We start from the raw sequence: 17394 nt of genomic DNA on the forward strand, positions 1-17394 counted from the left end.
CCGGCCTCCTCCCTCCCTCGCTGCCTGCAGCTCCTGGCTTTGCCCGGCTCTCTCCGACATTGGGGCCCGCTGGCTTCCTCGCAGTCACCGTGCGTGAGTGTGTGCTAACCGAGGGGGCCGCCCTCAGTTTCCCCGTCTGTCACATGGAGGGTATGGCTCCCAACTTTTGCCCAAGCCTCTCTCAGGGCCTTGAAGAGCCCTGGGGGGCAATGAGTGCCAGAGGATGAGGAACACGCTGCACAATTCCACTCGGGAGCTCAGCTTTGAATTTGCAAACTACTGGGACCTCACTGTACAAGCCGGCAGGGCGCTGAGAATGTTTTTCTTCCAGTTTTTAATCAGTGCCCAGTAGTGTGAATACGGCCTCGCTGCTGAGACTTGACAATGCAATGAGATCAGGAGTTCCCACGGCAACAGGAACTAACTCATCCCAGGGCTCTTTGAGTTATCGGTCGGCCCACATTTCACAAAGGTGATCAGCGTGGGCTCGACAGCTCTGTCTGAAAGCGCACCGTGTATGCACTACCTGGCCGTCCCCCCCTGCCCCCCTCCTTGGATTCAAACCTCTGGAGTATTCCTATTTGCAGAACACGATTGAATGAGCCTGGCTTTTTGTACTGATGAGGGTGTGGTGTGTCTGGGGGTTGGCTGTACGGGGCTTAGGGTCTCTGGGCCAGCTGGTAAATGATTCCCAACTCCTGCCACTTAGTTTCTGCTGCCAGGCTGAGCCTCATTCTGGGAAAGGGAAAGCATTCATTATGGGCTGACACCATGTTGAGCATTATCATAACACTTCTAAGAGGAAGGTGTTAACACACGTTTTATAGATAAGGAAACTGAGGCTTGCAGAGGTGACACTGATTTGTTTAAAATCACACAGCTGGGGTGTGACTGAGCCATGATTTAAACTGGAGTTTGTTTACCGCCAAAGCCTGGGCTTCTCCAGCCATGCCATGCTATCTATCTCCATGGCAAATCTGACTTTACCTACTCAGAGGTCGCCTCTGTGTAGGGAGCAAAACTTCTCCTACCATACTTTGGTTATTTTGGCGAGAAGATAACCAAACCTACCTTGATTATCGGAGAATTTCCAGGTGATGTTTAATCCGTCAGGGTGCTTTCCTGGGACTACAAGGGATCTTCTGTGCTGGGAGGCCTGGGTAAGGAGAGCATCCACTATTGTGCCCTCTTTGGTGATTCTGTGAGATTCATTTCTTTATTCAGTCATCACAGTGTTTATCATAGTCCCCGTCTTATAAGGGAGGCACTCCTTTGGGCTCTAGGCATGATAGGTAAAGGACCTTTTTATTCTCACACTGCTTCATACAGACTTCGAGCACTCTCAGGTCCTTTGCTCCATGCCTTTCTGATCTCTAGCATCCCTTCTCCAGCCCAGCCCTGGCTCTAGAGCAGAGATTTTTCAACCTTTTCATCCCATGGCACACATAAACTAATTACTAAAATTCTGTGGCACACCAAAACATATATTTTTTGCCAAGCTGACAAAAAATAGATATAATTTTGATTCATTCACACCGGAAGGCTATTGTTGTGTTGCCTGTAGCCATATTTTTTACAATAATTCTTTATTGTTGAAAGTATTGCATATGTCCCCTTTTTCCCCCCATTGACCTCCTCCAGCCCCAGCCCCAGGCCTTCACCACCCTATTGTCTGTGTCCACGGGTTATGCATATATGCATACAAGGTCTTTGGTTGATTACCTCCTACCCATCTCCCATCCTCCCCCTCTTTCACCCCCATCTTCTGTAGTCATATTTTTATTTAACAATCTAAGGGAAAAGAGTAAATAGTCAGGTATTGCATGTTTTAAAAATTCTTGTGGCTCACTGGTTGAAAATTGCTGCTCTAGAGTGTCAAGGTGACGTGAACCTGAGATATCAAGGGTTAGGGCAGTCAAGACAAAGGAATTTAGATCTGTATCCACAAAATCAAGTGGGGCACCACAACATGATCACATCTGTAGCAAAAGCACAGGAAATTGGAGAGATGGGCCAGGCCACAGACCAATGTTTCTCAAACTCCATGCTCAGTCCTGCTGGGATAGTAACTTTCCTATTGAGTTAGGTCTTTCTAGGACTACTCTGTTTTGGAGTTGGAATAGCTCCTTGCCTCAGACCTTCAACAAGCAGGAGCTGGACCCCAAGTGCATATTCTTACTGCCCTAGCACACTCACGGGATTGATCTTTGTTGATGCTGATCAATCAAGGGGACTCTTAAGACAGGAAAACACTTTAGGCTATGGTTTCCTATCCTGCCTTTGCCCCTTTTTTGCTACTTAAAAAATACCTTGATCTCTCTGAGCCTTGAGTTTCTTGATCTGTTAAAATGGATAATGCACCCGATCTACAGGATATTGAATTAAATGAGCTACCTTGTGTAAGGTATTTGGCTCTGAGCCTAACACAATTGAAGTTCTAAATTATATTAATTCTCAACTGTGCCCCCCTCCCTAATCTGCATTCATGAGCTTCCCCCCAGGGTCAGTGTCCCTGAGAAAGTTCTTCCTGGCCCTGCAGTGGGGAACCTTTCCTTCCTTGGCTAACTCCCCCTTCCCCTAATCCCAATCCTTCTGATCTCTGAGTGGCTACCCCTGCTTCTGCTGTTGCATCCAGGGAGGGGCTGGAAGGAAGAGTCCCTTGTTTTGACCCCTTCCTGCTTCAGTGACAGGAGGGCTGCAGAGAGGGATTAGTGAGCTAATTAGAAATGATTGCATCTCTCAGCATTAATTAGCAGTGCTGTGGGCTTGCGGTGTGCACTTTGGAATTGAGCCCCCTGCGGGACAGCATGGCAGGCAGCCCTCTGCCTCGGGGGCCTGCCAGCCCCTCTGCACTGATTAGAAATGATGGAACAGTTTTGGGTAGGCACAGTCAGGGCTACCCTCTCAAGGTACTGTGGCTTTCTGACTCAAACTCTCTATATCTTTATGACTGGGCCTCGGTCTCCTCTTCTGTAAAATGGGACCAGTGGCCATGAGAGAATTCCTTCCTGGGATGATTCTAGGCTCTTGGCCCAGGAACAAAGTGGATTTTACCTGATGAGTGAAATCATCAGGCCCCCTGAGGGACTTTGGATTCTAACCAAGAGATGTTCTCTAAAGTTGTATATCTTGACACCAAAAGAGCCCATGGTCTTTGGCCTTCTAGGGAGACACCTAGCAACGTGGAGTGTCTTTGCTCATTGCACTTCTTGAATTCTGCCGGTACGGAGGTATAGGTTGAGCTTGAGTCAGCTGTGATGAGTAGCACTTTGCTGGCCTAGCTCCAGTCTCCTCCCCAGGTGCTCTTGGCAAGTGCCAGTCCCCAAAGGAGAAGAAGGTGCTGCACAATGAGGGCCAGATCAGGCACTGAACAAAGGGGCTAATGGCTGGCAGGAGGTCAGGATGTATCAGCTGCACTGGGACCCTGGGAGCTACAGTGACCGTCTGCCTGTTCTGTGCTTTGTTTTCGGTTTCTCCATGCAGCTCGGATTGGGAAAATGAAACGGAGGAAGCAAGATGAAGGGCAGGTATGTCCCCTGTGCAGCCGCCCCCTGGCAGGATCGGAGCAGGAGATGAGTAGGCATGTGGAGCATTGCCTTTCTAAGGTAGAGGGGCCATCACCACTTCCCTCCCCCTCCCTTCCCTCGTTTCCCTGATTCTAGTTGCTGTCTGCCTCCAGATCTATGGGCTGTTGGGGTCTTCACGTGGTCTCAGCAGCTTCTTCCTCTCTGTTTTTGCTCTCTTCCTTTGCTTTCACTTTCCCACCCCTCCCCTGGGGCACCAGTGGCAAATGATTGGGAAGAGGCCCAGGTCTTTGACCTCTAGGTTGGTTTACTTCACAGGAGCCCTAGAGCTGGGGTTGGCATACCACAGCGGGGGGGCCAGGGTTATGCCTTCCTTGCAGGCCCTGGGGGGAAACAGGGATGGCCTGAGACCCACATGATCCTGCTCTCCTCTTCACAGAGGGAAGGCTCCTGCATGGCTGAGGAGGATGCTGTGGACATCGAGCATGAGAACAGCAACCGCTTTGAGGAGTATGAGTGGTGCGGGCAGAAACGGATACGGGCCACCACTCTCCTGGAAGGTGGTTTCCGAGGTACAAGCAGCCGACACATAGGCAGCGGCACTGGTGGCCAGGCCTGTGCTGGGTATCCATCTGTTGGGAGCCAAAAGGCCAGGGCTGGTGGCCGGTCATCCGTTTCACCACATGGGAACTGCAGCTGGCAGGGCTCCTTTGTGACTGTGCTGCCTGCCTGTGATGTGCATATTAAAATGGAAGTATTTGGGTGGGGAAATGGAATTGTGAGGCTGCAAGCTAGGAGTGACAAGGGGGGCTCTCGGCCTCGGGTGATACATTGAAGGTGACAGCCAAGCCACGTTAGCACCTGCATAAAATATTAAAGGGACGGTTATGCATTTATCACTCTATCCCTCTTAAGGCTGATAAATGAGAATCCAGCAACCTGATGTACACCTCCAGCACTGGGGGCCCTGAGGGCTTCCAGGCAAACACATTGGATTTTCCTCCTCCTCCTCCTCCTCCTCCTCCTCCTCCGCCTCCTCCTCCTCCTCAGCCCCATGTGAGAGAAATCAGTTACAGAGGAGAGAGTGAGTTATGGCAAAATCTGACCTCCTATGAGCTGCATTGGTGAATCTAATTTTAGCTCTGTTCCCATCCCTTCTGCATGGGCCCCTCTGCCCTGAAGCAAGAGGGGCCTAGGCCCAGCTGCTCCCTGCTTCCCTTGGGTTCTCCCCAGATGCTGCAAGAGGTCTGCAGGGCCCTGCCCAGCTCACTGCCCTCCCAGCTCCTTGGAGGGATATGGCGTGGCCCAGTGGGAGTCCCCCACTCACACCAGATCAGAGAGCAGACTGGTGCCCAGGGTCAGTGTCCTTTTGTCAAACTCTCCTGCCTTGGGCAGGGGAAGAGGAAGCTGTCTGCCTCCTGGCCTCCAGCTCTTCTCTCTTTCTGTGCTCAAGCACAGCTGGCACTGCAGCTTGTGGTCATTAAGTGAGCCAGTCTGCTTCCCATCTGCCTCCAGTTCTCTGGGCATCACCCTTGAGAATACTCTGTGTCTGGTCTCTGGGGAACCTCATAGTAGCTGGGAAGAGGGTCTCTGTCTCTTTGGGGCCCTGCTATTGGGGCTGGTGCTGAGGCCTGGTCTTCACGGTGCTGTCCAGTGCAGACTGGCTACACGAAGGGGCTCCAAGCCCAGGCGGGTTCTTATGCCTCTGGGCTTCTCACATTATCCAAGTGTTTGGGGACAAGCCAAAGTATAAATCAGGAAGGTTCATCAGACCCAACTGGAGCTGGGGAATGTTCGTTTGTCATTTCACTCTGGTCCTGTCCTAGAGAATGAGCAGCAAAGCCCAGGATCCCGTGAATTGTACACAGGCGGCAGCCCGTGCAGGTCTATTCCACGGTGCTGCTCTGGGCTCACTGTGTTGGCTGCTGCAAATAGTCACACCCTCCATCGCTGTGGCAACTTCTTAGTCAAGGTTTCTTGGCCCTGAACTGGACATGATGGCTTCTGGGCATCAGACAGGGCTTAAGGGGATAAAGCTGCATAGGGCTTGATGGTTTGACATAGTATTTCCCCTACACTGGGATGCATTTACAGAGCAGGTATGAGGGACTTCTAGGCCCTGGGCGGGTGTCAGTTTTCCCTGAGTGTTTACACTGTGAGGTTGTTCCTTTTAAGAATTCCTGAAGGGAGTTCAAAGGGGGCTTTTCTTTGAGCGATTTGGAGAGCGAGAATGAGAGTGAGACTTGAAGAGGGAACAGGGGCCAGAGGTGCCTTTATCTGCAGAGAATTGCTCCAGCTTTCCTGATAGAAGCTGCTGCTGCCTCTTAAACAGCTTAGTGCAGTCAAAAGACAGGCAGACTTGAAAGGCTGTTTTACAGTGAGATCAGCGGGGGCTACAAGGCAGAGCTGGGCGCAGTGGAGCGGAGGAGGCTGAGGCTCCTCAGTGGGGCAGGGGGTGGGGGGACTATCAAAGGAAGCCCTGGCTCATCCTGACTGCCGCTGCCCCGAAAACCTATCTGCAGAAGCTGACCATCTGTCAGTCTACCCTCCCTGGCCAGGACCACTAGGCCCCAACTCTTGAGGGGTTGGGTGTGGCCCCGCCAGGCGGGCTGGTGTCAGTGCATCGCATTGATCGCCCGCCGGGCGGGCCGGGCCGCAAGCCGGGCAGCGCGTGCTTAATGTGATTGAAAGGCAGTTAAAATGGCGGTGACCTTTTCAGGAGGAATTAGATTGCCTGCCAAGACCGGTTAGAGGGAGTGATAACGCCGGCTGAAGAAGCTGCCCGGCCGACTTCAGAGAGAAGGGAGCAGAAGCAGGATGAGCAGGCAAGCAGTGAGGCCCATTTAAGCTGTGCTGTGTGTGCTGACAGAACAGAGATTGCTGTCCTTGTTAGATATGAAAGAATTGAAGAATTGCAGATAAGTTCCTGTATCTGATCGTCCCCTACCCCTCCTCCCAGACCAGGGCCCCTTCGTCATCGTCAGTAAAGCTTCCCATCAGGCCCACTGGGAGCTGGTCTGATGGAGCAGATCGGTTGCCTAGAATGTAATCAGCTGTGGAGCCAGTGGGCAAGCAGGAGTTTTGGTGGAGACACCTGGCTGAGGAGAGCAGGCCTTAGAGATAGGACCTGTGGTTACTGAGGGTGAGGCCCAGATAGCTCAGACCCGGGAGTGCTGAGAATTGGTATTTTAGGACAAAATGAAGGACCGGACAGAGCAGGTAAGCACTGAGATAGGACCAGGTGGAAATAGATCTTGAAGAGACTAAGGAAATGGGTAAAGATGTCAAGAGAGCAAGTTGGAAGGAACTTCTAGTGTCTAGGAAACACTGGCCTTCCCAGTTCTAGGAGAAGCCCTGGGCTGTTGACTGTCCTCTAAGAACCTTATGTTCGCTAACCTGCTACTGCTGTTCCTTCCCACCCAGTTACAATTGCATGCAGGCGGCACACAGAGCCTAGTGCTTCACCAGCGTTCCCTTCAGAGCTCAGCGGTGAGGAGAAAAAGATGCTCTTCTGGGCGCCATGCCAGCCCTGGGCAGAGCAAGGGGCCTCTTGGCTAGAGCAGCAGGCCACAGGGAAACCCTAATCATAACAGCCCTTGGAGCAAACCTACTCCTACCTGTAGTCAATGAGATATATGGTCAGTGAGCCACACCTTCCCTCATTTCCTGTCTGTAGCTCCTGGGCTCTGGAGAAGAGACTTAAGGTGGTGAGATTTGATCCTTTCCCTGTATTGGTTGCCAGTGAAAGTTCCGCAGTTTTGAGGAGCCTGGAGCTCATAATCAGAAATGGGGAAAAAGAGGAGGGAGGGAGGGAGGGAGGAAGGAAGGGAGGAAGGAGAAAAGGGGAGGGAGGGAGGGAGGAAGGGAGGAAGGAAGGAAGGGAGGAAGGGAGGAAGGGAGGAAGGGAGGAAGGAAAAGAGAGAAGAGAAAGAAAGAAATGGACAGGTTGGAGAGGATATGGGAATGGGTTGGTTTCAGATAAGGTGATAATGATGTGGGGGGCACATGAGCGTTAAGATAGAGGAATTTCCCAGCAGGCTGCATAGGAAATGAAGGTGCTACAGCTGTGTCTTTGAACCCTGAAGGGAAATGCACTGCTAGAATCCAGCATTGAGCTCCTTTGAATCAAACAGGTGGAAGGGTGGGTACTAAGAGAGCCAGCTGTGCAGGGCCTCTGCCCTGTCCAGATCTTGGCTGAGGAACTGCATCTTTCTTGAGTCCCTGTCTTAACTTGAGGCTGCTTCCAAGTATCCTGGGTGAGGTATCATGGAGCAGATAGGCAGGGCAGCTTAGGTACAGATTTTTTACGTGCTTATGGCTTGATAAAACTTCAGGGCCAGGTTATAATTCAAAGGGGTAAGAGGTATTGTGAGTCCAAAGGCACAGAGAAACAGGCCTTGCCCTAACTGCAATCTCCTTTGGCGCATTGGTTTCTAAAAGATGGGAGGCTCAGGTGCTAAAAATGTCCCCCAGCACAGCCCTTCTGCCTGGTCCAGTTAGTAACAGGTGTTGGAATAGCCAGCTGCTGAAGGCAGTCTTGGAATGGAGAGGGTTAGGGCTGCTGCCTTCTAAGTCCTTTAATTATAACTGTTGCCTGGTGGGAGGGGTTGGAGAGGTGGCAAGGAGCAGGGCACCTTCTGTCCCCTGTGACGACTAACGGGATTTAATCGCCTTTTGGAACACAATTGTTAAGCTGGGACGGAGGGAGTGCAGGCTGAAGGAGCACGTATCAATGGTTTTAAACGGCGTCTGTCTCTGTGCGTCTCTCCTGACGTGAGGCAGTGAAACGCGTTATCGAGGAGGCCCGGAAAGTGGCTAAGTGCGTTTGACACACGCCAACTCCCTGCCTCCACACTGGATAATTGCATTGTCAACTGTTCAGCGAGGTGGCAGGTGACACTGCAGGCCGATTGATTGTCCCGCATCGCAGCTCCCCAGACTGTCAGCTCCCCAATCGATGGCGTTTACACAAGACACCGTAACTGCATCTGTAACTAATTCCAGTGTAAAACTCTCCGGAAGCTGCTGCCCCTGCCCCCCTCTCCCCTTTGGAGAGCACAGACCTCTGGAGGGACCCAAGACTTGCCTTTCTCCCTAAGTTCTGGTTTTGTTGGGAGCAGTAGGTGAGGAAATCAATGGCTCCATTTTTGTGGGTTTCAGGTTCCAGGACATTACAGCCCCCAGTAAACAGGCGTCTCCAGTTTCTCAATCGATTATTTGATCAATTGATTAAATTAACACTGATCTTTTTTTTCTTTTTTTCCCCCTTCTCAATGACCCAGGAAGAAATGAGTTTATGGGAGGGGGGTCATTTTTATAAAATTTAGACTTGCCTATCATTTCTGCACTTAACCCTCTCCTTCTCTATTGCTAAGAGTTCACTTGGCGGGAAGGTATTTTTCGCATTGCCTGCCCTCTCAGGACTGGGACCCACTGTGTTGAGCATCACTGACCACCAGGCTTAATTTGCCTGTAGGCAGCAGCCCAGCCCTTTGTGCCACCTTAAGGTGGGGCCAGCCCTAGCCGGTTTGGCTCAATGGATAGAGTGTTGGCCTGCAGACTAAAGGGTCCCAGGTTCTATTCCAGCCAAGGGCATATGCCTGGGGTTGGAGACTCGATCCCCAGTAGGGGGCGTGCAGGAGGCAGCCGATCAATGATTCTTTCTCATCATTGATGTTTCTATCTCTCTCTCCTTCTCTCTTCCTCTCTGAAATCAATAAAGAAATATACTATATTAAAAAATAAATAAAATAAAAATAAATAACTAAATACACTTCATTACATAAAAAGGCGCATCGATCGGAAGGAAAACAGTAAGGAGATCAAAGCAGAGTTGGTACCGACCGGCGTAAAAACTCGGGAGTGATAGAGGGTGGGAGTCGGGGACCCTCTGGAGCGAGTGGATGGAGGGCTTGCCCAGAAGACGGCAGCTGGGCGTCACCCCTTGTCATGAGGACGACTGGTGCCCCCTCAGCCCATTCTCTCTCATCATTGATATTTCTATCTCTCTATCTCTCTCCCTTCCTCTCTGAAATCAATAAAAAATATATATATTTTTTAAAAGTTGGGGCCAAACCATAGCAAGGGACCTCCTTAGTGACTAAAGGGTACCCTGGGTCATCTTGGAGGTCCCGGGGGCTGAGTCCCTTCCCTGGATAGCAGCAGCAGCAACAGGAGTGGCAGCTTGCCTATTACCCCCCAAAGCTACATGGAACAGGAGCCAGAGGCTTGGAAAGGAGCTCTGTGCCATCTTGCATCTGAGTACTGGCTTGGGATGTTCCAGCAGCTGAAAACATAAAATGACTGTGGAGCCTTTTTCTCAAAGCCGGTGGGGGAGGGGGGGTAAGCTGGAGGGGGCACTGTCTGCATAAAACGGCTTTATGGCCGTTTCTTTTTATTATGATTCTGCCAGAAGTCAGCAAGTGACATTTCATTAAGAAAATAAAGTTTAATGTGCTAGGAAGGAGGTTGGAGCAGGCTGGGGCAGCACAGGAGTGAAACTGGCAGCAGCAGCCTGTTCTGAACACCTGTGGGGGTAGGGAGAGGTTCCCAACATCTGTTTCCAGTAGGGGATGGTGTCAGGGTCAGAGTCAACTGCTCAGACCAGAGACAGAGCCCTTTTCCTCGGGAAACGAGGTGTCGTGCTCTCTGTCCTGCCTGCCTGGTCAGAGGAACAGAAGGTCGACTGGGGCTGGTAGGGAAGATTGTGTCCTGAGAAGTTTCTCCAGGCCACCAGCTAATCAGGCCTTGGCCTGCCTTCTAGCGCAGGGCTCCTAGGACCTATTGGAGCAGCAAGTAGCCATTATTGCTCCGGTGTGTGGTATGGTACCTGTTATGGGCCTGGCCAGCTCTGCTGGATGACGCTAAAATCACAGTCGTGAATCACACTGGGGCTTTCAATCTGGTGAGGGTCAGTGACAATAAATATGATTTTGGGGTTGCATAGGAAAGAGCACATTTAGAGGAAATATCTGGAGAAGTCTCATCCATACTCAGCACCTTGAGGGTAGGAATCAGATCTTGAAACTTTGTGTCTTCAATGTGAAGCCAGGCAGAGGATGAGTCCCGTAAAGGTTGAAGGAATGTTGTTGAGGTGGAAGTTCATTCAGGAAGTATTTATAGAGCAACTACTGTGTGTAGGCACTATGACTGAATAGTAGAAGGCATGGTTGAGCCAGCCACACTTGGCAGCATGAGCAGGCATGTGTTCTGTGGACCAGGAGGGCCAAGGTTCTAGGCAGACATAACAGGAGGTCTGAAGGCATGGGGGCAAGAGAAAACATGTAGGGTTTGGGAAACTACAGTAACTATGTTCTGCTGGAACATTCAAGTCCTGCTCCAGGCCTGGCGGCAATAGGACTGAAGAGGAAAGGACTTCAAGCCACAGGCTGCTTTAAGTGTTGAGAAGCTGGGGCTTTGGGGTGCCCTGTTTTCTCAGCTTTGCCATGGGTTCTTTGATTTCCTTTCTGCCCAATAGGCAGTGCTGGGTAGGGCCAGGCTGAGCCGAGGATGTGAGGCTGACTGCTGAGCTGTGTGTACTTGGGGGAGGGGGGTTGGCAGGGCTTGGGGGGTACACGCTGTAAGTGAACCTGATAGCTACATTCTGATTGATGGCGGAGTTTGTCTCCCAAACTGTCAGAGGGTTTATAGAGGTGCCACTCACCTACAAGGCAGGAATTGCTTGTCAGGACACCTGGCCGTGAATAGGAGACAGAGCTGTAACTTGGTGTTTTCTCAGCTTAATGGCCCTGCTGCTGACCTGCCTGCGTTTGTTGATGCCTTGAGTATGGAGGTCAAATGAGGACTGTCAGAAGGGGTGGAACCTAGGCATGCCTAGCCTTTCTCTTTCCCTGGTGCTGCTTACCTCTGGGATGGGTGGGACCTTTGTCAGGTCAGAGACCAGAGACAGAAGGGAGAAGGGTTGGGAAGAAAATGTTTTTGAAATGGGCTTGAAAGATGGAGAACATTCCAGATGGAGTGAATAGCATGAGCAGTCTTAAGAGCAGGACATGCAGAGTTGTGCTTAAGGTGCAGTAAGTAGTCTGTCCATATGCATAGGGCGTGTGGAGTGAGTGAGGGAAAAAGATCCTAATGGGTCTGGCTGAGGAGCCAGGCTGGATTGTGCTTGCAGTGAGGAGCCACAGTCAGTTTGGAGCAAGGAAAAGAAGGGTCAGAACTACATGGGAAGCCGGATGAGGAACAGACAAGAGGCTTGAGGACCCATTACGAGACTGTTACCCTGATGAGGGTATAAGAGCCTGAGAATGGAAAGAAAGGACAAGAAATTTCTGAGATCATCAGGCAAAATTCTGAGCTTCTTCCCCATCTCTTTAAGGATTTCCTTTCTGATTCTACTCCTAACAGATTCCATTGCTTTCATCTCTTTCTATCCTAGAAGGGCTACTTTGTGGCCAGTGAGAAGTGAGTGGTCTGAGACCACTAGGGGCTAGTTTATTAAACCACTTGGAGCAGCAAGCAGTGGCTGAGAAGGATGAGTTATGCAGAGTGAAAGGGACTGAAATATCAGACCACTTCTGAGGGAAGACAGGTGGGTAGGGAGGAGCAGCTTTGTGGCCTCTGACCTGGGCTCTCAGGAAGAGAAGTCCTGGAAGATAGGCCCATGATGAGTGAGGGCCTAGTGTAGCTTCAGCAGCTCCCGCCCCGTTGGCCAAGAGTCTGCCTGTGGCCGGACCAGTTGCATCTTGATGGGGTCAGCTGCCTGCCTGGCCCTGCCTCCGCCCAGCCTGGTTGCCTTCATGGGCTGCTTTGAGAAGCAGGTGTGCATGCCTCTCCTCTCATCTGTCCCCTCCTAATCCCTTTATAACTGCACTTGTCCAGGAATCTGGGCTGAGTGAGGTGGAGATGAATAATTAATGTCAGTCGCTTCAGACACCAAATATTTGAACAGCTGCCTGGTGTTTTTGCTGGCAAGGACCTGGCAGCCAAAATCAGGATGTTGACTGGGGTCCTGCTGTATGGCTCTGACTGGCCTTAGCCAGCCTGCTCTCCCCTCTGATGGGCTTCTCTGTCTGGACCATGGGACACAAGGAATGCCAAGGTCTTGGATGGGGTGATCTTGTAAGACCAGAATGTGTTCTCTTCCTGCTCTTCCTAGATCTGGACAGCAGGCTTGGGTATCTCCTGAAGACCTGAGGTAGTATTTGAAGGGGCTAGTTTATGAAACCACTTGGAGCAGCAAGCAGTGGCTGATAAGGATGAGTTATACAGAGTGAAAGGGACTAAAATATCAGAGTCCAGAGCACCTAAGTATCTGGCTCTCTATATTCCAGGCCCAAGTGTCTGTCTGGGCCTTATCTGGCCCAAAAGTTGACCTCCACCTAGAGGCAACAGAAGAGGCACCCTTGGCTTAGTCTTGTTGGCCCCCCCAATCCTCACATCCTGCTTCCCACAGGCTCTGGCTTCGTCATGTGCAGCGGCAAAGAGAATCCGGACAGTGATGCTGACTTGGATGTGGATGGGGATGACACTCTGGAGTATGGGAAGCCACAGTATCCTTGGGGCACTGTGGGACAAGGTGGGGCTTGTGGGATAGGCCAAAGGGAAAGCAAAGTAGCTAACACCTCTGGCACTTACCCCCCCTCCCTGGGGTCAGTGTCTCAGTTCTGGGCAGGATTCAACCCTCAAGGCCTATTGCAAACTACGATCCATTGTCCTTGACCACCATGCCAGATACACGGAGGCTGACATCATCCCCTGCACAGGCGAGGAGCCTGGTGAAGCCAAGGAGAGAGAGGCGCTCCGGGGTGCAGTCCTAAAGCAAGTGTGGGCACAGGCTTGAGGGTGGGCTAGAGGGGGATGGGAAGCCCTGAGGCAGGGGTCAACCTGATACCCACCCTCAGGGCTGTCCTTGCCTGCCTTCGAGGCTCACTTTGTTCTTTCTCCTTCCTTTCCTCTAGTGGCGGCCCTCCCAGCACGCGCATCACACCTGAGTTCTCTAAATGGGCCAGTGATGGTAAGTATTAACACAGGTTAGGAGGAGTAGGGGGAAGGGGACATCCTTTGGGTAGTGGTGGGACTCAGGCCCAACCCCTCCCCGATGCTGCTCGGTCTGGCCATAGTATGAGTTGCCTCTCTATCCCAACAGAGATGCCATCTACCAGCAACGGGGAGAGCAGCAAGCAGGAGGCCATGCAGAAGACATGCAAGAATAGTGACATCGAGAAGTGAGTGGCCAGAAGGGGAACCCTTGGGACAGCAGTTCTGTAGGAAGAGAGGGGCCACCAAGGTTCCAGGCCCTCCCTTAGTCCTGCAGCCCTGGGCACACAGCCGACAGTGGGGCCCAGCTGGTGCTAAGCATGACTCTGAATTGATCACTGGGCCACGGCCCTGGGCGCCTTGTTGGAGGGAGGAGCAGTCCGCCTGCCTGCCTGCCTGCCTGCCTGCCCACCCGCTACAGCGGCCTCCACCCGGGGAATGTGATGTATGGCCACCCAGCCCAGCCGGCACACTTGATTCATCTCCAGTTTCTGTTTCTTAATCGGGAGCTAAATTGGTTTCATTTTTCTTGTCCTGGGTGGCGCTTGCAGTGGGTTTTAGGCAGGAGCATTGGGTCTCATCACTTCTGGTTGGAATTTTTGGCCGAGGTTCCCTGGCAAGGGAAAGGGGACTCCCTTAGCACTTAATCCAGGGGGCCTGGATCCCCAGGAGCCACAAGGACTTGAAATCAGCTGGGCACTGTATTGCCTTTCCAGAAACCCAAGCAAGGCCAGTTCTAGCCTCAGGAGATGGCATTGTCCAGTTTGAGGTGTCTGGAGCTGCTGCCTTTGGCCACTGCTTAACTCCCACACCCATCCCCTCCCTCCACTGGAGGCAGGTTGCCTGGGGTTAAAAGGCAGCCTCTTCATTCCAGGACCAGTGTTCCATCTTGCCTTCTGCCAGGAGAGTGGATTGCAGGCCGGTGCAGGGCCGGGTCGGTGGCCCAGGGTCACCTCCCATTTGTTTCCCTCCATTTTGTGTTGTCATAAATTCATTCCAGCCCGTTGTGGTTGATCAGTTTATCTCGGCCGGGGCCGCAAGTGCTGCTGGCATGATGTATGGGCCGCGGCGCAGGGCCCGGCTGCCCATGAATCACCGCAGCTGCTCTGTGTCAGCGCCGGAGCGGGCCGCACGGGTTCGGCGCAACCAGCTTGGGGAGGGGGAAGGAATGACGTATGGATGTTTATTTAATAATTCTCTCCTACTCCAGCTGAGCGGGGCGGGCGGGGCCATAAGGGGCGCCCACCCTCGTCTGAAGGGGCTGCTCATAAATCAGAAAGACAAGATCATTAATCAGGGATGGCGCCCGAAGGGGAGGTGGGGGCCAGAGCCAGTGGCCATCCATGAAGGTACTACCCACCCAAAGCTGGGGAAGTCGGGATTTCTATCCCACCTGTGTGAGCACAGGCAGGGCTGTGGAACAGGTTGGGGACTGGCTCAGTCCTTGGATCTGGGTCTGCCTGGGTTGGGCCCCGTTAGTCCCCATGACTTTTCCTTGTACACAATATGGTTTCCCACCCTAGATCTGTTTCATAACCCAGGGAAGGGGGAAAGCAGGATGCCATGGCTGCTTTTAGGAAATTCTCCACCCTATGCCCTGGAGGGACTCAGGAATAGCTCACAACCAACCTGGGTCGGGGGCTGGAAGCAAAGAGTAGAGGCATGGTATATGCTGAGCAAATCCAGGATAGGGTGGACTCTGGGGTTGGATGTGGCCTTGGAGCTTTTGGAGATGGAGTGGGGAATGGCTTCATTCTCTCCTGGCCCCATCCTTTTTGCCTTTCCAGTTCTAGCTCATTCTCTGGTTTGGGGTTTGAGAGTTAGTTTTCTACTCTGGGGTAAGCTGCCCCAGCTCCATGCCTTAAGTTTCCCCTTCTCTGAAATAACCACATAGGACCTGGCAAGTGCCCAGTCTGGTCCTTAGAAAGGCAGGGAGCATAGCTACCCATCCTTGTCTCATTGTCAGGAATTAATAGCAGTCCAGATGGGGATGGTACATATGGCATTGGGCAAAATGCCAGGGGAGGAGCCAGCTGCATAGGTGCTTGTAAGGAGAGTGGGGGTGGTTAAGGCTTCCAGAGCTGGAAAGTTGAATGAATACTCTCAGGGAATCAGCCAGAGCCTTTCTCAGCTTCCCTGGAGAGAGGCAGGGCAGAGAGAATCCTGGACCCATGGAGTGATGGCTCTAGAGCAGTGGTTCTCAACCTTCCTAATGCCGCGACCCTTTAATACAGTTCCTCATGTTGTGGTGACCCCCAATTTCATTGTTACAAATTGAACATAATTAAAGCATAGTGATTAATCACAAAAACAATATGTAATTATATATGTGTTTTCCGATGGTCTTAGGCGACCCCTGTGAAAGGGTCATTCAACCCCCAAAGGGGTCGCGACCCACAGGTTGAGAACCACTGCTCTAGAGCATCCCTGATAGAGGGACACAGCCATCAGGAAGTCACGTTGTTGCTAGTACTACCCTGAGAGAGAAAGGTCAGAGATCAAAGTTTGTTGCTGTCTTAAGGCTTAGTTTCTATCCTGTCATAGCCTCTTCCAACATCCTCAACAGGTTCCCTTTGCCTGTGAGATAAACTTCACTTTCTTCTGATTGTGGCATCTGAGGTCTTCATGGATACTATCTCCTTTCCCACTATCGCTTTCTGCTTACCCACGGGCGAGACTTCAAGCCAGATGGGGCTCTTAGGCTTCTTGGCCTTTGTTCCGATGTTCCTCGATCTGGAGGCCTGTCTCCTGGGTCTAGTCAGTGTAGAATAGCGGTCAGTCACAGTTATTGGTTGACCACAGAATCAGTCTGACAGAGTTTAAATCCCATCTTCCCCATTCTGAATCTTGGGCAGGCTACTTAATGTTTCAATTCTGCTTTAGTTTCTTCCTGTATAAAATGGGAATATTATAATCTCCTCATGGGGTTTTTGTAAGGTGCAAATAAGGTCATTTTCAGTCCCTCAGTACCATCCCTGGCATTTAGTAAGTGCTTAATAAATTTTAGCTTTTATTTGTATTTTCATTATTATTCCCTAAAGCCCTCTCCAGGACCATCTTTTCTATTCCTCCAGGAAGCATTCTTCTCCCTTTGTGAGCTCCTCTAGGTTCTGTTCACTTGTTTTAGAAGGGGAGGGACGGATCACTCCCTGAGATAGTCCCACTATTCCCTGCTCAGTATTGCAGCCCAAAGAGTCTTCAAGAGGTTGTAGGGACCTTGTGCAGTGCCTGGACAACAGGTGAGGACTCGGAAGACACAACAAGGAGCCCTTGAGCAGGCCAGGCCTGTACCCCAGGGACTTGTATTATGTGGGACTCATCCAGTCCCCTCATCTCTCACTCTCCCTGCGGGTTGGACTGGCTCTTTATTTGGCAAATGTATGTTCATGCTCAAATGTTTGTTCATACTCACGTGCCTAGTGTGGAGCTAATGTCCATAGTCATGTTGGTGAGGTGAGTAGCTTCCCCTCAGGGAACTGAGCCTAGCAGAGGCGAAGACATTTGTAGTTATATTGCTGTGGTGGAGTCCAGTACAGGGGCTGGAAGAGCACAGAAGAGGCAGCCACCAATGGGCTTCTGGGAAGAGGTGGGAACTAACTAGACCTGAACCATGAGGTGGAACCTAGTGAGTTAGGAGGTGGGGATGGATGATCCAGAAGCAGAAAGTGTCAAGAAGCCAAGGGAATGAAAACCAGTGGCATGTGGGGGAAACTTGGTATTTTGGTGTGGGTAGAGCTTAAAGGATGTGGCAGGGTGCTGAAGGATGTGGCCGGCTGGGGATGGACCAAGGAGGTCCTTGTAAGCTTGTGAGGAGTTTGGTAGAGCTTTATCCTGAGGGAGACGAACTGTTGGAAGTAGAAACGGTCAAATTTGT

General features: G+C 51.6%; 1 protein-coding gene across 1 annotated transcript in view; it reads left to right on the forward strand.

Moving 5' to 3' along the window:
- The window catches only part of RNF220 (ring finger protein 220), a 228736-nt gene that overhangs the window by 208820 nt on the left and 2522 nt on the right, over positions 1–17394 (forward strand). The window contains exons 6-11 of the mRNA XM_014540045.1: positions 3484–3527; positions 3964–4096; positions 12937–13033; positions 13215–13301; positions 13442–13497; positions 13630–13708. Coding sequence (XP_014395531.1) covers positions 3484–3527; positions 3964–4096; positions 12937–13033; positions 13215–13301; positions 13442–13497; positions 13630–13708 — 496 coding nt within the window. The remainder of the gene's footprint in view (positions 1–3483; positions 3528–3963; positions 4097–12936; positions 13034–13214; positions 13302–13441; positions 13498–13629; positions 13709–17394) is intronic.

The sequence above is a fragment of the Myotis brandtii genome, unplaced genomic scaffold (genome assembly GCF_000412655.1).
Source record: "Myotis brandtii unplaced genomic scaffold, ASM41265v1 scaffold235, whole genome shotgun sequence".
Lineage (NCBI taxonomy): Eukaryota > Metazoa > Chordata > Mammalia > Chiroptera > Vespertilionidae > Myotis > Myotis brandtii.